The 22436-nt window shown below is 42.3% G+C and overlaps 1 protein-coding gene across 2 annotated transcripts in view; it reads right to left on the bottom strand.

The window, feature by feature from the left end:
* Positions 1-339: 339 nt before the first annotated feature.
* The window catches only part of kif13ba (kinesin family member 13Ba), a 37782-nt gene continuing 15685 nt past the window's right edge, over positions 340-22436 (bottom strand). The window contains exons 9-40 of one of the 2 annotated variants that reach the window (XM_026378292.1): positions 21690-21777; positions 20990-21124; positions 16196-16308; positions 15791-15902; positions 15477-15689; positions 15284-15394; positions 15036-15170; positions 14659-14789; positions 14438-14524; positions 14160-14350; positions 13778-14057; positions 13469-13631; positions 13195-13350; positions 12892-13041; positions 12296-12421; positions 11913-12086; positions 11634-11791; positions 11391-11523; positions 11101-11256; positions 10895-10994; positions 10674-10800; positions 10491-10546; positions 10220-10344; positions 9842-10117; positions 9613-9753; positions 9356-9433; positions 9215-9265; positions 8939-9095; positions 8095-8192; positions 7705-7767; positions 6185-6752; positions 340-6011 (exon numbers count right to left, since the gene is read on the bottom strand). In XM_026378292.1, the coding sequence (XP_026234077.1) occupies positions 5806-6011; positions 6185-6752; positions 7705-7767; positions 8095-8192; positions 8939-9095; positions 9215-9265; positions 9356-9433; positions 9613-9753; positions 9842-10117; positions 10220-10344; positions 10491-10546; positions 10674-10800; positions 10895-10994; positions 11101-11256; positions 11391-11523; positions 11634-11791; positions 11913-12086; positions 12296-12421; positions 12892-13041; positions 13195-13350; positions 13469-13631; positions 13778-14057; positions 14160-14350; positions 14438-14524; positions 14659-14789; positions 15036-15170; positions 15284-15394; positions 15477-15689; positions 15791-15902; positions 16196-16308; positions 20990-21124; positions 21690-21777 (4858 nt within the window). In that variant the 3' untranslated portion in view covers positions 340-5805. The remainder of the gene's footprint in view (positions 6012-6184; positions 6753-7704; positions 7768-8094; positions 8193-8938; positions 9096-9214; positions 9266-9355; positions 9434-9612; positions 9754-9841; positions 10118-10219; positions 10345-10490; positions 10547-10673; positions 10801-10894; positions 10995-11100; positions 11257-11390; positions 11524-11633; positions 11792-11912; positions 12087-12295; positions 12422-12891; positions 13042-13194; positions 13351-13468; positions 13632-13777; positions 14058-14159; positions 14351-14437; positions 14525-14658; positions 14790-15035; positions 15171-15283; positions 15395-15476; positions 15690-15790; positions 15903-16195; positions 16309-20989; positions 21125-21689; positions 21778-22436) is intronic. The other variant, XM_026378293.1, reaches the window with a different exon arrangement.

Raw genomic sequence — 22436 nt, 5'->3', positions numbered from 1 at the left:
GACCTACAGTATGATGCAGGTGTGAGTGCAGGATTGTACGTGTCATAAAGTCAGAAATATAACAAAAGACGCAACAATCCTCTAAGGAGCTATAATGCACTACTTTGGCCTGGATTGTACTACTTGAATTGTGTTTTGAGTCTTGTACCAGACTCAAATCTTCATCACAAATTCAAGCTCCAAGTCTGCAAACACCACCGATCACTAACCACTTCAACACAAAACTGAAAAATCCTGCTCCGAATAAAGAACAAATGCTGTGTTAAATCTTGCTCTTTTTATTGATTTTTTTTTCCTTACCTGATAACTGGGGGGGAAAAAAAAAGAAAATGATAAATGTATTATAATACATGTTTATTCTTTGGATTGCAGCATAAAGTTACACAAAACAATGAAATTAATCAAAACCCAAACTTGTGCTCAGTTCTTCTTTTTATAAGTCGTAATATGCGTAACACACATATACACAGAAAGAACCACCTCTCTGATGGTGCTCTCACACATACAAACGACACATGAAGACAAACTCGCGCCACAGAATCGACAGTAGCAGTGACTGATAATGATTAGTTAGGATGATTGAGATATAGTAATACTGCTGACCGAGCCGAGGCCACGTCAAGTGTTCCGTTATTCAAATTGTTTTCCTCAGATTAATGCGTGTTCATGAACTGGAGGAGCTTTTTTGCACTAGTAATATGGTTTCCTGACTTAGCAAGCACCAAAGCCAACTCCTTGAGTGATCCTATTAGCATCTCATTATTACACAGCTCTGTTAAGGATGGCTGCTGGTACCTAAAAGGGACACTGACACCAACTGCCTTTTGTGATGCACCAAAAAAAAATAGAAAAAGAGCAGTTGCGTCTGACTTTTCCTGGAAAGCAGAACCAGCTGTCACTGCCAAAAGAAAAAAAAAAAAAACAGAAGGCCGTGCACCTGCAGAAAAAAGGCTGCACCGCATCGGCCAGCAGCCACGTATTGCTCGTTTGTGTGTTGGTTCCTTCAAATGTTTGAGAGCACACAGAAAGTAAACTGGATACAGCCAGTTAAGTAGTGAAGCAGGTACAGCTCTTGTCTGGTTGCTACAAGGCCTCAGGGGAGAAGTTGGCAGAGCATTCTGGACGAGTGAGACCAGAGGCCGAGGTACCACCAAGGCAGGAAGTCTTTGTCCAACACAAACCCAAGAAAACTGCTAAGTAGAAGACTCAGGATTGGATCTGATCCCAGGTAGACAAAAGCTGTACGGCAGTGGTGAGTTAGAAATCCACTGACGATTTTCTGGTTGTATAGAAAAGTTTCCTACGTGGAATAACTGAGGTTGAAGAGCAGCCCCCAGGCAGCGACACAATGACCCCTCCTCTAGTTAAAAAAACCTGACAGCTCATATTTTTGTGTCTTTTTAAACAGCAAACACGAGCGCGTTGTTTTTTTTTAATGGTTCTGAAATGACCTCCTTTAATAGCACAGTACACTGAGGTACAGCCCCTTTAGTTAGAGCTGGCATCATTCCTGCTAAAACAAGTCTGGCTCCAGGTTGAAGGCCACGTTTCGGTAGGAGGGGAGGGGAGGTGGGGAGGGCATGTTGCTCTGGACCAGTGACCTCCTAAGTTGGTGAAGAGCTGCAGGAAATGCTACAGGAGGTGAATGCAACAAAGATATGGGACAAAACAAAAGCACTTGAGGACAAGAAACCAACAGAAAAAAACTACAGTCACATAAATAACACTGCTGCTGGCTGTGGCAGTAATGCAGGCCACTGAAATGAAATCACAACATCAAGTCAACTGTGATCGAAACGATTATCACTCATCCTAAACACTAGTCTCTTCTTACAGTTCCTTATTGACACGGCTCTGCTGCTCCTGCTGCTCCGTGTCCTCACGGGCTGCATCTATTCCAACGTCGGCACATCGCACTTCAGTCTGATAGGGGCGACGTGTTTATGATGCTGCAAACTGTGTGGAGAGTCACAGAGGAGGAAGTGCGCTCAGAGGACAGAAACATCTTCGCTGTCGTTTGAGCTCAGTTGCGGCATCTTGTAAAATATGATCTCACAAAATAGCTCGTTTTCCTTTTCCTCGCTGAGTGAAAGAAGGAATACAGCTGAAGGGTATTGCTCTAAAAGCTAAACATGTTGAACTAAAAGCAGACAATTGAAGCGATATAAGAACAAAAAAGGTCGAGGACCAACTTTTACTCAAACTCAAGTTTTTTTTTTTATGTGCAAATCAATTGAAGCGCTGATATGAAAACAGTGAGTGGAAGATAGATGGTCACATGGTTTCTGAGGCACAATAACAAAAACACAGGAACATCCAGAAGCCTGAAGTGATCTCAAACCCCTACAACTGTGTCCGAGCGGAGGCCGGGACGGGAAAGTCCACCGGCCACAGAGACTGGAATTTTACATTTATCCAAAAGAGAGGGAGAGCGAGCAGGGGTCTGTCACTCCCAGCTCAAACTACAAATGTACATTAAGGAAAGTGGCGGGTGGTGGTGGGTTCCCATCTTGGCAAGGACACAGAATCAAAGCCCAGGTCCACTCTGCATTCACACAATACACACAATCACACACACACACACACACACACACACGGGAAAACTTGACTTTATTCCTTCATTATCACATAACTGTCATGAACACAGTGCTTCAGAGTCCAACCTACTGTACTGTACGTAGCACTTCACATCCTGCTCACCAATAACTGACCACTCCAACAGACCCTCCTACAGTAACCAATCAGAGTCCTTCACAAACAATAAATACACGGATGATAACCAGACTATGGTGATCTCTTCAACATTACACCTTCCCCAATTCCTCTAAAAGCCAATGCACAACATGTTTTAACGTCACTTTTCCAAGGCTCACATGACAAGCTTCCTCATTTTCAAACTTTTACTGCTTCTTAAAAATATATTGGTCACTGAACTAAAGCGCTGACTCTCACTTCTACATGTGGGGTTAAAAAAAGAAACAAAAACGCAGAACTAACTACAGAGCTCCCGTCTATCATACAGTAAAAGATCGACAGTGTTAGATAAATCAACTGATCCATTTACAGGTCAATTTACAGTGCTAATAGCAGCAATTTTCATTGAATCATTTGTGCAAGATTTTTTAAAATAAAAAGACTTTATTAGTTTTCATGCGATAAAGGCATGTGTACAAGCATTTTAATATAAATAGTAAAATCACGCCTCTCGAATGGAGGAGACATAAAGGAACGGGAAAATAAAACGACAGCATCCATAAACATAATAGTGTTTGGACAAACTGCACGGGTTTACATGCATGTACTGTATTCCAGATATAAGCGTAACATAATGTCATCCTCAGTTTTATCTATAGAGTCTTTTGTGTACAATAATAAACCAGAGAAGCAGCCTACAGACAGCCGTCCTGACTCAGCAGGACTAGCTTGGCTGCTAGTCATAGGAAAACTATCCCAAATAATGTAGAGCTATTGTTTTTTAAATCATCCTGTGGCTCACTTGGTGAGACTAAAGATGACTCCAACCACACACTGATCTTAGCCTAGTTTATTAAAGGGCTACTCCAGCAATTTATCTTAGTGATTTCACAAAGTTTGGAACCTCGTATGAAGCAGATAAAAAAAACTAAAGATTAATATCAAAGCAACAGAACACTAACGCTGACATCTCCCATAATGCCACAGTTTGTGTCATTACACTCTTCCAACCTCTGTGTTTGTAACAAGTTTTCTATTACAAGTTTGTCGTCTTCATGTAGAAACCGCAGCGACATCATCTGGGTTATTTTCTCAGACTTGACAAACGTTGTCACAAGTACACTGAAACTCGTGTATAAAACTGGTGGAGTGCCCCTTTACCTAACTGAGAAATACACGAGGCACACATGTTGCATTTTGTCTCCAGTCTTCATGGCACACACAGCCACTGACTCTCCATATAGTAAATTAAACGACAGGAACAAAGTCAGCATACAATTATTAATTCCTTCAGGAACGTTAACAATAAAAAAAAACAACTGATTAGACAATAAATCCTTAAATCTGCCACATCATTTAGTCTTTTCTTCAACAGATGTGTCAGGAAGCTTGAGTCTGAACCGCTTGTGTGTTTAAATCTTTCCCAAAACACACTCACACACACTGTAGCTCGATCTCCCAAAACTGAACAGATAAAAACTAGAAAAAAACAGATGCGCTGAAGCACATCAATTCTGTTCTCAAGCACGAAACATCCACGTCCATCTCACTTTCTTGTCTTCAGTACATGCACTTGCCTATTTCCACCAAAGTACCAGACAGTGGCTCCTGCTGTTCACAGGTCATTGGTCAGTAACAGAGGATGACCAATCAGACAGCACACTCAGATGGAGAACATCCTTTAGCCGTCAACGACCGTTGTCATGTTACTACAACTAGTCTGAGGTAGGGCTGCAACTATCCATTATTTTCATTACTGAGCAAACTGCAGAATATTGTTGATGAATTCTTTTGTCTATAAAATGGAAAGACACAACCCAGGCCTGTCCAAAATTATTTTTAGTTAAAAATTCAGGAATCAGAAAATGCTAAACCCTGATGCTTATAACAGGTGATAATTCATGTTCTGTCAATCGACTTGATTATTCGTTGCAGTTCTAGTGTGAGGAGTCTGTCCGCACATCATCTACCTCTCTATCACACTGCGTCATGAACACACACACGTTCAGTTTACATGCAGAAGCTACACCTCCAACATCTCCAGTGCAAAATCAACTTTTAAAGCCTCCCAGTACAAACAACTCGTTCCCACAGTGGCTTTGTCCAACAAGGACCCGGCTTTTCCTGCTCGACACATCTAATCTTTAACACCAACATAACTACGACAATATGAACTTTGTGCACACAAGGAAACGCTGTACAACATTTACAATACACTCAAATGAACACACACACACATGCACACGCTCCTCCGCATCCTTTCCCCTCTATAGTCCCTGAGATCACCTCACACTTAGCACAAGGCATTCTCTAAATTAAATACACAGAAACAATGCTTATTGAGCCATGGTGAAGGCACATTCTGGGAGGATCTATGTTCAAGAGAAAAGAAAAGGAGTCCTAGGAGGGAGAGAGACGAGTTTCAAACAAATGAAGTCAGGGGAGTGGCAGCTAGAGCAGGGAATTCTGGGACATGATAGTCGGGAATGCAAACACATCACGGGCGATTGACATGGTGACATGTTTATGTCACTCAGAGGTTTTTCGAATTGTAGTTTTACTTCCCAGTGAGCAGGAAACACGTGTTATGGTCACATATGCAAGTATTACACATCAAATTTAAAATAAACTTGCAGACATGACCTGGGATCAGGAAAAATGACTCTTGCCTAAACTGTGACTAGTTTGCATCCCTCTAGATCAGCTCAGAGAGCACGCCTGAGACAAATCACTCAGACTGCAGCGTCCGATCCACAGCCCCTGACAGAGCTCTGATGTTCCAAAGTCTGCTTCAGTTCCCTCTTAGCAGTATTCCCATTGCCTGCATTATCTTCCTACATCATAAATAGTTCTTCCATAGACTTTTAGATACTCTGCATAGTCTTTCTCCCACTTCTCTGCATTCGTTCAGAATAGGATCTCTATTCACTTTATTGGAATTCCATCCATGTTTTTGTGAATGGATGTAGTGAGTGCAGATTCCTACAAGGGGGGTGGGGGGAGGGCACTAAGTCAGTTCTGATGTGTGGTCCTGTTGCATAGCTGGGAAGAGAAGAAGATAAAAGGCTGAGGGGAGTTCATCTCTCCCATCAAGCTCCTACTTTTCCTGTTTCAACTGCTCCAGGACTTGCGGTTTTCCCCCCGACGGCCAACGATGGCTTCTCCTCGCAGGACGGGGACATGTGCAGCAGGGGCGCACTCTCCTGTCCGCCGACTAGTCCGATTGCGGCAGGACAGCCGGTCTGGACGAACCAGGACCCCGTAACCCGGTTTACAATGGAAATACCGATGACCCCCAATTGAACCGTCATTTTTACCTGTAGTTAGAAAACAAAGGTCATCACCAGTTAACGTGATGCAGCACTACACTGAACTGCTCCACCATGTTAACAGGTAAGCCAATCATAGCTCCACTAGCTTGATTATTTAAACTAGAGTACCGTCTTTATATAACACAGAAGAATTTCAGTTTTGATAATAGAGTACCTACCTACAGGTGTGTCGAGCTCCACCCCCACCCACACTCCTTCAGCAAACTGCGTCGTTCCCAGGTAGCGCACTGTCCCGGCCTTATTGCTTCCTACTGTAACGTATGCTCCTTCTATCAGCCAGTCAGGCAGTGTGTCATCATGGTTACGCTCGTCCACAAGGATCTCCAACCGGTCAAAGCCTTCACCACCTCCTCCTGAGTTTATCAGCTTGTGTTCAGAGAAGGAGATTTCTGGTGTGATGTTGTTGTGATTGGCCGAGCTGTGTGAAGCAGAGGTCGTCTTGGCACCACACTGAGAAGGAGAGGTCACAACATCGTTCCTGTCAGCACTCTGCTGCTGGGTGTTTGTGGATAACGTAGTCTCAGCAGCCAGGAGGGAAGAAGACGAGGAGGAGGGTTGGAGAACATCAGACAGGGTAACTGTAGAAACGCTAGTGGAGAAGTAGCCGCTTGACGACTGGCTCAGGGGGCTGAGGGGGGTGATGTCATGCGGGTCATGCACAGGAAGAGGAGGGACCTCTGGGAACTCTGTCTGACTGTCTTTGGCTGGGGGCCGTAGAATAGCAGTCTACAGGAAATCAACAGTTGCCGCAGGAGCAGAGGGACAGGCGAGAGCATGCAGACAAGGCAAAACAACAAAATCAATTTCACCTTTTGTGCAACAGGAAGTAGTGCAACAAATTCTACCCTAATGTGTTATTTGTAGGACCATTTGTATAATCTCTTTGACATTTGGAGCCACATACTACTATATGCAGACACACAGTCTGCTGAATTAATAAACGAACAAGGTCTAAAAGCAAGAAAACTACACAGCAAATTATACAGAGAGCTGTTAATGGAACGAGAATTACAAATAAACACGGTAGCAGCTGTGTAACAGTACTAACATGCCCATACGTGGAATAAAATGAGGTGGTTCAGGGTTATACCTCTGTAATTTCACTGTAAGTGATGTGCATAAAAACTGCACAGTCCTCATTCCCAAATGTGGCTCCAGCTGTCAAATCAAGTATTTATCTTCCACTTACTACATGAATTAACTAACTGGACATTTGGTGCTAAAAAGACAGTAAGCCCGAAGATACTGACCTAATTTGTCTTATTCAGAGACCTGAAGTCTCACAGTGGCCTCAAATGAAAATCTGAGAATAAGGATTGTGGATTCCCCCCCCCCCATCACTCACACTGCAATTTTGTAAAACTTTTGCACTCCACCAATTTTAGGCAGTAGGGGGTGTGACTAATAATGTGGATTAAGTGTTAAGTTATGTGAGTCTATGCTGCTTTGATTTTGACCTTCTGTCCTATCTCTTGCAGGTGCCCCAACTTTGAGGAAGTGAATGTTGAATTTCTGGAATAGCCCTGTCATAAGGCATCTATTTAAGGCCAGTATGGAGAGGCAGATCTAATATAACCAACATACTAAAACAAAACCCTGTATTAATAAAGTCTGAGGTTAAACATTATGTATCAACCACACAGCTTCAAAATAAACAGAGAGGGAGGAAAAATCTCACCGTCTCGACCTTGACTCGGCTGTCGTCGCCTCCTGATGAGGTCACGATACGAGGAACATGCTGCTGAGTAACAAAAAAAAAAGGTTGGGGCAAGGAAATAAGAGAACATATCTACATGCTCACTCTGTTTGCTGAAAATCCACTGGTTGTGTTCCATAGTTCAATACTAATAATAGCCGTACCATCTGGACATTTATTCCCTCAGCATAGCTACCTGAATGGTACCATGGACCACATTTAAACAAATAAATCATGCAGTTCCATTAAAAAAAAAACAAAACATTAATGCACAGTAAGTGTTAACGCAGGAGAGATCACATGTCTTTCTGTGCCTTTCCCTGCACTGTACAGGGCTACTCCGGCCTGCATTGCAACATTATCTCTTCTGACCTGCTGGTTGTGTGGCGAAGGTCTCAGCTCCTTCTTGTCGTCTCGTGCTGGAAACAATGACTTGAGCAGTTTGGGCATCTGAGGAACCAGCGCCTTAACTGAAAGATAAGAGGCAGCAAGTCCTAAACGACCTGGGGAGGGGGAGTGGGGAGACCAGAGAGGAGGAGGAAGAGATAGAACAGAGGAAGGAGGCAGGGAAATGAGGAGATGTGGAAGGCAGAGGAGGCGTGACAGATTAAGTTGAAAGCGAGACCAGAAAATGACAAATTCCCCAACACAGTGATAGACTGACAGAAGAAAACATCAGCTGGATGTGATTTTAAAATATTCGAATCACTGGACTGAAAAGCAAAGACTCATGAAAACCAATTAATTCTGTTCATTTTTAAAACAGAATTAATCTAAAGCACGTCACATAAACATGAATTCTGATTGACACCACTATGAATCAGCTAGTTGACATATTCTGATACTGTACGCTTCGATAATGAATTTGATGAGAGAAGAGAGAAGCTCACACTGTGTTAGACAAAAATGTAATATTAGGAATGATGATGAACGATGAAATCTTGGGACCTGGCAGTTTATAATGTAAGAAAAAGCGGTTGTTATAGCAACGTCAGACAGATTTAAAGGAAGAAGTAGAGATTAAGCTATGAGCGTAAAGATCAGCATGCAGTAGATATGAATAAACCCCAGAGGAAAAAAGAGCCGAGGACAATGAAAGTAGGATGGTGTAGGTGTAGAATGGAGAAGTATAGGGGACAGGTACATGGTCTTTGTCAGGGAGTAGAGATGAGTGAAGAGGAAAGAGGGGTAGAGGAGGTAAAGGAAGAAAGTTTACCTTGCTCTGCATCCTGGTTCTGTGGGGCTGTCATGGCGAAGGGAGTAGGGGATGAAGAAGGAGAGGTGGAGTAGGTGGAAGGGGAAGAGGCTGGCCGGGGGAGGGTGCGATGAAACTGAGAAGGCATGAAGATATCCTGTTGGCTCTCCCATCGAACCTGAGAAGACAGGAAATGATGATGAGAAGTATTAAATTACAACATGAGAGACCTACAGTGTTGTTTTTTGTTTGTTTTTTTTAAGTGAACAGATAAAAGAAGCAACAAAAAAAAATTACCTTATCGTCCAGCAGGCAGGTTGTAGACAGGTCTTGTCTACTCCCTGACAGCTAAGGATGGACAGATAGAGAGCATATTGAGAACATGTGTATTGCAATACACTGTCATCATCTATAGTATATGGGTATGGTGTGTTTTACCCTGTGGACAGAGGGAGAACTGAGGCTCCGTCTGTTGCTCCTCCCTTTGCTGGCCAGTTGCTCCTTCACTGCCACCTCCTAGAACACACAAAGGATATACAGGATTTTAGAAAATAAAACATTATAAAAGTAAAATGCTAAATGAACTACTTTCAACAAGCTTGTTGTGCATATTAAACTTTCAAACTTGCTTGAGTATTGTTCTTTAAGCATCCTCTTATGTGCTTGAGAGTCTACTCTACAATTCCTATATCTACCTGTCTGAGTCTATCCAGAGTCAGGATGTTCTCCAGACTCAGGACACTCCGGAGGTATTTCTCAATAGCAGCCTCATCCTCAGTTGACTGGCTGGCAGCGAGCCGGGCCAACATCTCTCTGTCCTCTGATCCGGGTGCATCCTAATGGGATAAAACATCATCACAATATGTGTTTAATAATCCACCTGTTTAAATCATCTTAACAGAGATATGTTTTCCCTTTACTCACCCCGGGGATGTTGGAGACCACCTCGAACGTGACTCCACAGCCAGGTATGGTGCTGCGGGTGGACATCCTTCTGAGAAAGTTGTGGGCAAACCCTTGGCGACCTGGGTTAACATTGACACAGATCCTCTTCCTCAGGACCAGCTGCATGTCAGCGGGGTGACTGAGCTGAACCACCACTCGAATTGTCAGGTACACTCGCTGCTCAGGCCATGCTCCCCCGCGACTGAGCTGGGGGCACTCATGGACAGTGGAGTCCCATGATGCCTCTGCTTTCACCTACAGGGGTTGACAATCACTTAGCAGCTGGCTAATGAAAAAGGTTATTTTGTGAGCTCTGGGGCTTCTTCAGAAAAGTACACCATACAGATCCATCCTCACCTCTCCATCATAGTGTTTAACAATCTGTAGGTCAAAGAAGTCGTCCTCATCCTCACCACTCAGGGTGGCATCCCAACCTCCAGCCTCAGGAACCTCAAACTGATCTTGAGAGCTGAGGTCATCGGCTGGTGGAACAACATCCAAAAAACAGGGTAAAGAGTAGAGAGTAGAACGTTTTAAATCAAAATATTCAACCACAGTTTGAATGTTGAGTGTTTTAGAGTGTGTCTATGCACCCTCAGTAAAACAACAAAAACAAAAACAGACATACGTTTGAGGTTCAGGAAGAGGACAGGAATATGAGTCTCCATGCCTGGCACAGGAACCCTGTAAACAAACACACAAACATTGTGTTGAAGATGTAAACTTGCCATTGTGTCTCATTAAACAAACACTTACAGCCACAATGACATATTAAAAAGCCAAGAAACACACATGCCATCATGTGTCATACCATTCAGCAGGCGCTCCAGGGATGCCGCTGCCAGCAGAGGGCACCATAACTGCATTTCTCTCCTCTGTCAGAGTCAAGCGCCACTCCAGCAGCTGAGCCTCCCTTTCCACGTCATCCTCTGTCTTTTCTGTGCACACAGCAACGCTCATACGTTAAACACTTTATACGCTAATCACTACCAAGGAACTAAACTAGTCTAATTCTGAAGAAACCTGCTTTACCTGCTTTGCTGACAAGGCTCTGCAAGTGCTGGTCGAGGTATTCCTGTCGATTGGTGAGAGCAGCCAGCCACTGCCGCCGCAAGCGCTCCAGATCTCTTTCCTATCCAACAAAAGCAGTCAGTTAATCAATTCAGCCGTATCTCAATTTACGACTTCCTTAATCAAGGGAAGCAGACAGCAGACAGTGCCGTATTAAAGTGATCTACCTGATAACTGTCCATCTCATCTCCTTCCTGGTTTGCTGTGGTGTTTCTGATCTCCACGCAGCCCACTGACACTGCAAGAACTATCTCTGATATCAGAGGCATGGTACCCGAATCCTGAACTGAACGCACATCCACCTGGATCCGCCTTGACTGACCCTAGAGAGGATGGTGGAGAGGGACATTGAGGGATGAGGGAGAGGGATGTTTTGAAGACAGGTCATTAGTCTGAAAATATTTGAGATGATACATTTTTTATTTGGCTTTGCAGGTGATGTTTGAAGGTTCACTACCTGCCGAAGCTGGAAGATTCCTCCGGTCCGTACATCTCTAGCAGGAACCACTTCCACAGGGACAAAGTCTCCATTCTCATTTATCTCCAAGATCTGAATCCACAGCTCCAGGCGACGTGTCACCTCACTCCACCTGCAACAATGGACACATCTGAGCAACACGCTTGGGTTTTTCCATCAGGTGCCGAAAACCTAGTCTAGCAAGCAGGCCTAAAGGTCCAAGGTGAGTTCATGTGTGTCTACCTGTCTCGTAGTGTGCGGGTCTTGGCTTGGATAATGCTGAGGTCCCACAGGGCAGGGTTCCGGCCTGCATCTGCCTGCCGATGTCCAAATACTTCGATGGCGACTGCCCCTTCTGTGAGGTACTCAATGAAATCCTCACTCACAGACACTGCTAGCTCCTACAGTACCCATAAAAAACAGTGTTAGAGACAAACTATTAAACATAATGGTTCAACACATACATTGAAATTTGTTGTTAGAAGCCTCAGAAAGTTGTCTCTATTGCTCGACAGTGTTTACCTTGCAGCTGTCAAACACAACCATGCAGTGTGGGTCCTTGGTACTGGGTGATGAGGAGGATGGGTCGACTTCAGGAGCCACAATGATTGGCTCAGGCTGGTCCCAGAATGAGTACTGACAAAAGACGAAGTTGGACAGGTACTGGGGCAGACCAGTGGCCTGCAGAATCTTAATCTGCAGGGGATAAATAGGTCAAGGGTCATACAAAAAAATTAAAAAAAACATTCCAATGAAACAAACTTAATTTAATTATTTTCTGTTCAACCTGAGGCCATAAAAAAACATCTAAAGGCACTTTGCATTACATGGTTGAGACCTTAAAGAATTATAGAGAAAAACCAACAAATCTTTGAGCAAGCAGCAAGATGATTCATCTCTCTTACCATGCAGACAAGTTTGCGATCCTGGAATTCGGTGTCCTGGTTGTTATCTGGTTCATCCCCTCCGGCCATGTTGTCTTCCAAACCCCCTCCAACCCTCACCACCTCCACGTGGAGACGCCCTGCAACCTGTTCACAAAGAGAGGCGAGAAAACATAAAAAAAAACAGCCTTTATCTAAATCATCATATTACTCATTTTACTGTATTGTATAATACATTATTTTTTGCTAGAATTTTGCTAACAACAGTATGGTGATGATGGTATAGTATGTGATTCTCATGCTGCCATCTATTGTTTGATGGTTGATCTATAACTTTAACCTTCAACTGGTGAGCACAGTGATCATAATGCTGAGAAGTACTAACACAGAGATATAATATGCCAAATTAAAGTAGTAAATCAGAAAATATTAATAATTTAACTATTAAACCTATTTCAATTATGAGGGGAATGAACGAGGAAACACTAAGTAAACACTTACTTAAAGGCACCAAAACCCTTGCCTGAAATATTTAGGTAATAAAAAAGTGTAGTAATGAAACTGTTGGTGTTTCCTACTATGTTTAAACCATCAGTGTGTAGCTTGTAACTTCCCACCTCGCCCTTCTGGTTGATGATGGGAACAGCGTACTGAAGCTTGACATCATAGAAAAGACAGGAAAGGAAGACATTGGCGACACCGATCAGACTGTGGTTTTCCTGCTCATCAAAGAATGGGTCAGCTCGACGGAAATATGAGCGCATCACCTACACAAGGTGGAAGAAATAAAATAAGACAATTTCCTCATTAATACAGTCACATTATATAAGCAGTACTCATGCTTACTGACCCTGCTGACACAGTGAAAAAGCAGGGTTACAGGAAAAAAGTGTCATGGCAGATTTTTCATGCAAACTCACTGGGTTGTCATGGTGATGTAGGTGGTAATCTTGCCACTCCTGGTACAGTTCTCTCATGTCAACCAGACGGTTCTCCATCTTCTCCAGACTCCAGATCTGTTTCCCTCGACACCGCCTTCGAACCTGAATTGCTGGTTCACTGAGCACAGCATCCCTCTACACACACACACACACACACACACACACACAAACACGCATTTAGATACTGACCTGTGCTAAAAACATATGGCAGGAAATCTGTGCATGAGTGTATCTGTGTTTGTGTGTGGGAGACCTTGCGGTTTGCATTGAGGTTGTCTGATGGGATCTGCAGAGTAACTCTATATTCAGTGTGTCGTTCTAACTCCTCAGAGATGAAACACGCTTCTTGCACCAGGAGGTTTGCCTTCACAATCTGCTCTCTCAACCGACGCAAACTCCTCACCAAAACCGCCTCCCTGCAGGAGGAGGAGGAGGAGGAAAGACAGAGGGGATGAAAAGGAATATAAAGAGGACATGTTCAATTTGCAATATTCAAACTAAGTAAAAGTTGTCAAATGTCTTTTTTTGGTACACATGTTCACATACAGACAGAGACAATCACCTGTCCTCATTCCACTGTCTCAGTCTGCTCTGAGCGCTGCTTGAATGGCTCATCCCTCCTATACTAAGTCTCTCCAGGCTGCGATAGTGAGACTGCTGTCCAGGACCTTGCTGACCAGACGCTGGTGCTCCAGAATGGCCTGTGGACAGACGGTCTGGGTTCAGCTTCTTGCGGAGCTGTTGGAGCTCCTGCTCGTACATCTGCCTCTGTCGTTCTAGAGCAGAGCGCTTCTCCTCCTCATGCTGTCTCTCCAGAGACTGGAGGACTGCCTGCATGGGGTCTGATGGGAAACAGTAGGGAGTCATCAGAAAATACAGGACGAACAATAAACTAAGTGATGTTCTGCCAGCAAAGAACACATTTATTTATGTTTCCTGATTACCATTGTTTCCTAGAGCCTTCATCATGACCTCTGTTTGGGCAAATTCATAGGAAAAGCTGACTTCACTGGACACTTCGCTGGCTGTGTCGCCGTCTGCATCAAGCTGCTCACTGCTGCCGCTGTTCTTCATCACACCACCCTCACCCTCCTCATCCTCTGCTCCACGCAAACGCCGCTTAGGCAGGTTGATTCTTTAGATAGGATAATTTATTAACTCTTATTATTGGCATTATCTGGATATTTGGATAGTTTTAAAACAGCAAGGTTTTCCAAATTACCTAAAGAAGTGATTGTTTCCCCAGAGGATTCGGTCACCATGGTTAAGCTGCAGAGCACTGGTCACAGGAGAACCATTAACACATGTCCTATAACACAGTACACACAGTGGTTACAGTAGAATTTACAGTTAAAAATGCTGGAAAAACACTTACAAAGATAGTTCTCCCTCTAAGCTCAGGTAGGTACATTTACTCCACACGGTTAATTTACTGAAATTTACCGAGAGTTGCGGTAGGGGGTGAGGATGACAGCAGCATCTGCTGTAATGTCAATGACACAGTGTTCTGCCTGGATGCCCATCCCACATAGCTGGATGTCCTGAGAGTCTGCTGAGCCCACCTTGGTGTGATCCTGAGACAACAACATTCAAGATTTTAGATTTCAGCTAAAGGTTAGACAAATGAATAAATGTGACACTGATCTGAATTTGTTGCTGTTTTATGTGTTTGGATCTAGTCCTTCAAAAGTAAATTATAGTTGAGTTAAGATGTAAGGTTTAAATTCTAGTAATATTGTTCTTCTGTGTAAATAGGGAAAGTAAATAATAAAGAATGTACTTCAGCATGATGAAGTGTGTGTGTGTGTGTGTGTGTGTACCTTCAGGTAGTACACCAGCAGTTCATTGAGGGCAGGATCAGCATTAAGGTTAACAAGAAAACTCTTATCATCTCCAACTTTAATCCCTGAAGACTGAAGAGAAATACCCAGACTCTCCAACTGCTTCTGGCGCTCCTACAAACACACAGACAAAGATGTATTTACACAGTGTGGAATCCGTTATCTGCACGAGACCAAACTAAATGAGAAAATGTATTTAATTGGTATATTTCTCTTGTTTGTTTTACCTGTGCAATCTCCTCAGTTTTACGAAGCTTTTCCTCCCAGGTGATGGTCATCTCTTGAATCAACTTCTCTGACTCTTCTAGACGATCCTTCAGCTCTGGGGCCTTCAAAGACTGGAGGAAAAAAAATAGCATTTGAGTGCAGAGAAAAGCAGAGATTTCTAGATGCTAATTTCTATGATTATGGAGATCTCACCTCTGCCTGGGTCAGTTGAACTCGTAGTTTCTCTACTTCCTCTCTGAGCTCCCTGATGATGCGAGCGTTGGGGTCTTCATTAACGACAGCGTGGTTGACGATGTTCTTTGCTCGGTCTGCATAGCGTAGCGTTGACAGTGTCTCGTCGTAGTTGTCTGCTGCAGGACTCACGGTTGCAACCATTGCTGTGCGACTGTTGCCGCCCAAACAGTCCTGGAGTGAGACAAAAGAAAACAATATATTATATACCTTTTACAAGACAATCAAAAACAGGTACAAGAAAAGTATTTGGCATACATTTATTATATATGTACCTTTAACAGCCATGTCAGAACAGAGTCTCTGTAAGGAACAAACTTGGTCTTGTTCTTGGCACTTCCCTGTTCAGCCAGTGCTGAGATTACCAGACCTAGCGTAGTTAGAGACCTGACAAACACACAAAAAACAGTAAGTTCAAGTGTTTTAAGCACTTTCATTCATGGTTTGCATCACTACTTCCCTGCTTAACATGTGTGTCTCTTTCAATTTGTCTCTACAAAAGCTTGTTTTAAAAGTTTAAGGTGGAAGTAAAGTTGCTGTGGAAGGATTGGTTAGAAAAAAATCTCTCGCTAAAGAAATGCAATATTGCCAGGTTGAAAACATCTCTAAGACAAGTCCAATTAGGGAAAGCACCCAGTAATAGGTTGATGTACAGTATGTGTGTAATGGCTTTTACATACTTGTTGATGTTGCTTCCCTCCTTCAGTCGTTCACCTGCTGCTCCAGTTTTTGCTGCTCGCTCACTTCCAGCCAAGTCTACGAGACTCAACCGACTCACCTTCTCTCCACTTGTCTATAGAGCATGACAAAGAAAGAGAAACAGAAAGTCAGACTACTGTGTCATCTGTTACAATAAACAGTTGAATTTCTCCAGTTCATCGGTTTGTCTAATTATTGTAATATGGGTGTTCCAAAGCACTGTGGTGTCCAGCCTGACCTGACATAAATCATCTTAGACGTGCCACGTCAAAAAAATCCAAGGCCTTCTTAATGTGAGCAGCAACCATGTGATTCCAAAATGCTCATTTAGACATTGGTTTCTCATCTTCGTGTCTCTTGTTGACATTTATTCACTATGTTTACAGCACAAGTTCTTCGGTACAGTGTAAACTTATGAATTATGAAACTAGATGATTTAGAGAATTAAACTAAGAACTACAAGCTCCTATTGCACATCTCCACCATAACTAAAAAACTTTAAATATTAAGCAGATGACACATATGGCAAATTGCCTCAACAAGTTGAAAAAATGGTTTTTAAACATGAGAAAACAACTCAGAATCATCTGGTTGTTATTTGAATTTGCCGTTATATGACTGTAGGCTAATGAATAAATTAAGAGGAGACACGGAGAGGTAAAAATATAGTATAGATATAGTTCTTGAACCTTGAAAGGACTGCCTGACCCATTGTCATCATTTCCTAGCCCCCTGTCGTATAGGCCATGTTAATCTACTCTGTTTCAATTTTTGTTTCAATATGTCACATGTACTTCCTTGATCTAAACCTAACCATCACAACTAACTGCCTAAACCTAAACTTTACTCTAACCCTAAGTCATAATCCTCATTGTAAGGACCGTCCTCACAAATGTCCTCACCTTTTCCAATGGTTAAAAATTCATGCTGGTCTTGACAATGATAGCCACACACACACACACACACACACACACACACACACACAGACACAGACACAGACACACACACACACACACACACACACACACACACACACACACACACACACACACACACACACACACACACACACACACACACACCTTATTGTGTCCACTATCCTATTGTTTTCTTTTTGAAAAATGTTAATGTGCGCCTGTAAAATGAGTGTATGTGTTTGTGTGTGCATGTATATGTGGACAAAGGGGTTTCCATTGTTTTGTGAAAACAAAGGAAACCTTGTCTTGAGAAGCGGATCGTTTTCACCTTAAACATTTGAACAGACTTCTCAATTGTTTCATCTTAAAACACATCACAATCTCTCTCACAACCTCAGGTTAAGCCAAATCCAGGCTCTGAAACCCGAAGAGACCCGGTCATGAGACTAAGTGATAAGACATCAACCTCGGGGAGCACTGATACAGATCAGTGTCAGACCAGTATTGTTTCAAACCTAAGGGGGAAGCTAATTATTAAATAAACAAATAGATGTGTATCTGGAACACTGAAAAAACAATCCAAAACAAACAGATTTCTTTTTTAAATACAGCCTATATGGTGAATTCTGATTGGAGAGTACCAGCACATACTGGAAAAAGAAGGAAGAAAGGAAGGAAGCAACAACATAGTGTAATTTAATAATTAAAGCTCCTTATTCTGTGTCCAGTGACAGGATTGTAGGATCCAATGGCACATCCTGGGGTGTCAGACTTAAAACAGATATAAACCTACCCTCCTTTTTCTCAATTTCCATGTCAAATTGTGAAAAGGAGATAATATTGGCAATGGTGGCATTGTCCTGCTAAATAAAGCTAACCTGGAGAGTTGACACCTGAGTCAGAAACCGGATCAAAAGGAAGAACATGCAGCTTGTCAACTTGCAACTTGCATGCAACTTGGTGACAAGTGAGAAAACTTTGTATCTTTGTATCTATACAATGCTACCACAGAGTTAGTGGATTCAGCTGTGAAAGGAATAAAAATAGAACATTACTGAGGGCTTGGCAGCAAACAGGGTTAAAGTGTAAACTAACTGGACTTTGAACGTTTTGATTACAAGTTTGACGAAGTCACACAACTAAAAGGAAATCCTGTGCTAAGATATTGAACATCAGAATGACTCATCCACCGATGTTTGATTTGTCAACCTGTCAGAGGTGGTGTCTTTGAATCTGCCCCTTGATCACAGTTTCTTCACTATCAACACCGACAGAGCCATAAGAGAGCACAGAGGAGCTCCAATACTGTAATGTAGAGTCTGTATTCTTCTAAGGACAGTGAGAAGTTGTTTAAATGTGAAAGTCTTAAATGTCAAACTTAGTACTTAAGTGCATAAAATACTACTCATGCTTCAGGTAGGCTTTCCGTATTGAGGACACTTGCAACAGAATACAGGTTTTGTGCAAAAGAAAACAAACTGATCTGCATGAAAGGGTAATTTACCCCGGTTATATAGAGACCATAAACAGACCTCTATTTGCGCTTCCACAGTACACAGTCGCACCCACCTGCTCAGGTTAGTGGTGAAGTTAATCCACCAATCTGCACAGGACTAGCAGTACTTTGTGTGTTTAAAAGGTAGTCTGTATGTAGTGCAGAAAGTACACCATGTCTATTCCTGTAGCACTGAAGATTTAGTAAGGTTCTCTGTTTTATCCACTGTCATTTAGGATCCAAAGCTGACATGTCAAATGATAAACAAAAAAAACTATGTGAAACTGTAAAGCTGCGTTTGTGAAGCCTCTGGAGCTGGCAGAAGAAGCTCAGGCACTGGGAAGGAGGGTTACAGTAAATCATCCAATAACATTTCAACAGAATAAAAATATAACCTGAAATTATATATAAAATAGTCTCTTTAAGAAATGTAAGAACATCACTTAAAGACAGATATGTGGTTGTTTACATACAGTGAATGTATTTAGCAAACATTCTGTGGCTTATATGCTGTTTAGATGATAATTTAACTACTGTTTCTTACTTGAGAACAGTGTTTCATGGTTTAGCTGTCTACTTATCAGCCATTGTTTGTGAGAGGTATGTTTGCACACTGTGTGCAGCATTGTTCTTTTTTCTTTGGCCTCATATGTGCTTTGGAAACAGGTCATCATCCCTCACAACTGCAGAATACCACAAAGCAGCAAAAAGGGGACTACATAATGTGCACAGCACATACAGTGGATACATAGACTCTGAACCTATTTCCAACTGCCCTGAAATGATGTGGCATCTAGTGGCTGATAGTTGGGTTTTGAGGTGAGAATCTAAATTAATTTGAAATGTTTAGCCCATTTTATGTCTGAAATTAGAACCAGGACACACAAAAAAGCGGTAAAGTATATAAAAAGAAACTGACTCATGCCATCACAGAAAGTGTCAGTCAGTGATTCACTCACTGACTACGCAGTCTATCCATTGACTCTTTAGTTTATGAAGCTACTGACTGACTAACTCAATGACTTACTCTGGGTGTGCCTTGGAAACAGAGCAGCCTGTATCAGCTGACAAGCTCAAAGTCATCCTTGTGAATTATTAACAGAATTAGCTGGTAGCAAATTCGTCTGGAAACAAGAGCAATAGGCAGGAGCGGCCAAGTCGGTCAGGGAGGACAGAGAATTAGTCATTTAGAGTTTTTCTCTTCTTAGAGTGCCAAATCAGACAGCTGAAATGACATCATTCCATTTGGTAGCAACCTTTTAACCCACAGGCAGCAGCAGCAGCTGACTGATCAAAAACGTATCCAGTCAAAGTGCGCACAATTACACAAACAGATGGACTGTGGGACAACAGCAGGGCAGGGAGACCTGTGATTTAATATCTGATGATGTGTGAATTAGGATGAGACAGTCAGGGTGGGACAGAAGAAGGCTTGACTTCTGCACAAGACCCTAATAATAAATGCCTTCTGGAGTAAAACACATTAAACCTCAAAGAAAAAAATCATTTATATGTATACAACACACAAGCTTGTGTGCCATCTTAAACTACAGAACGTGCCACTGCTGACTTCCTACACTATATTCATTGTTTGCTGACAGTTCTGAGTGCTGAACTTTGAGCACTTTTAAAAACACTAAGTAATTCAAACCAGTAAGTCTTTTAAAAGAAATCTGTGCTCATTCACATGTGCTTGATGGTGGACTGTGCATGACCTTAGAAATGACTGGATGATGGCAGCTGGGTGGAGTAGGGTTAAGGTACTTATTTAGAGATCGGGTGAACAAGATTTGAATCCCAACTGGTGCAGACTGTAAGATGTTTTTTGCACCTATTTTTTTATGAAATGCCAAAAATGCTGCTTTCATCTCCAGACATTGGGACATGTTACAATCACTCCCCGGTGCAGCAGAAGTCTCCACCCTTATCAGCACAATGTAAATGCATCATATAGAAAGACAACCTGTTTACTGCCTGAATCCCTACACCATCTTCGTTATAACACTAACCCTGTCTCATTCCTGCCCCCTGTGGTACGAAAGCTCCACTCCCTGTGGAGGCTGTGAGGCAAGCACACTAATTATCCAGTGAGTGTTTCCAATCACAGATGATTGATGGTTCAGTTGAAGCCACCAAACACCCAGAACAATCTAGAGCTAGCTTAAAATAAAACTTTTGTTTTTCAGCTTTTTTCAGCTGAAGACCAATCACATCTAGCAACAGGAATCAGCTTTGATTTGGGGTTTCTATTTTTAGCCCATGACATCTTAAATATATGTGATCACATTTTTGAAGATATTGTACAAATAAATGTTTAACTCAAATAGCTTATTTAAGCTTCTAAGTGTGTAGTTATTTCTTACCCCAGACTGCAAATCTTTGAGTGTGTGTGTGAGGATGATGTTGAAGACGGCATGTGATCGACTGCTCTCCTCATTCATGTTCGTAGCAGCAACAGTCCGAGACTTATTCCCCTCTGACATCAGAGACTCTATGTCCTGTCACAACACCCAAAATCAAAACGATACATAAAGGAAGAACATTAATAATAATAATAATAATAATAATAACAATAATAACAATAACAATAATAACAATAATAATAATAACCATAATAATTACAATAATAATATTTTTTCCATTTTGATTCCCCTTACAGTCTCCTCTCTTAAGATGGATTACCAAAGGTCACTCAATTTGATGTGGCCTTGTTTAAATGTTTAGTGACTAAACAGATAAAGAGAACCCTGGACTTTTTTGAAAAGCTGAATAAACTACAAAATGTGTACAAAATGTAGCCTTTGTTCATCTGATTGGTGGATTTACTTAGCAGAATGCTCAAGTGAGCAGCACCTTTATATATCGTCCTATCATAAAGTCCTCCTCAAAGTCAAAGTGAGAGAGAAGTATTCTGTGCTCATGTTTGACTGTGACTGCCCAAAATCACACAAGTGCAGGATACACTGGATGTGACCACTGATGTCAGGGATATAAGAGGGCACAGAAAAAAAACTGACATTAAAATGTCAACACACACACACAATTTAAGATAAATAGTTTTACCTTGTAACTGGCCACAGCTAGTCGAGACAAGCCATCCACGTAGGGACCTAAAACTTTATGTTCCCTCACTCTAAGAGTTTGTCTGCCCCTGGACAGATAAAAACAAAAGCAAACAAAGAACACTGGTAAAACACTGTTCATCTGATGTATTAGCAGGGGTGGCAGTTGGCTAAGCTGGTTCTGGCCACTACTACCGCTTTGTCCAGTTCATAGAAACACTGTTAGCACTTGGCTCTCTGACCCTGATTCAAACCTGCTGCAGGCCTGAGAACTTCATCATTTACTGCTGCACAGCAAAGCCCATATGGCTGTCAGATGGCCTTCTCCTCATGGGCTCATTTTACTGAGGTTAAAGTCCACACTGTGATTGAAGGTCAAAGGTTATGCTTGTCTGGGGCAGCAGACACAGGCCTGTGGTCCTAATTTACTGCTGACCTGCTGGACATGAACTGCCCTCCATCAGCGCCTACATGGCAGAGGGATAATCCTTTTATCCACTGACCACAGCAGCTGGTTCAACCACAGACAATCTGTGACTTTCTCCATTCTAACAATATACTGGTCTCTACCAAAAAAAACATAGCTTACCGACACATAAGATATTTACTAAAATTTAAGGTTAATAGCCTAGAGTTTGGTGTGTTTGTTTTCTGAGCTTGTAGATTTACCAGAGTCAATATGTTCCCTACAGAGGAAGAAGTCCTCCTCATCATCATTCCATTAGTGAAAGCTGTATTACATTTGTGG

Source organism: Anabas testudineus, chromosome 3, assembly GCF_900324465.2.
Source record: "Anabas testudineus chromosome 3, fAnaTes1.2, whole genome shotgun sequence".
Classification (NCBI taxonomy): domain Eukaryota; kingdom Metazoa; phylum Chordata; class Actinopteri; order Anabantiformes; family Anabantidae; genus Anabas; species Anabas testudineus.
Note: the sequence above shows the minus strand (reverse complement) of the source record. Positions and strands in the feature narration are given on the sequence as shown.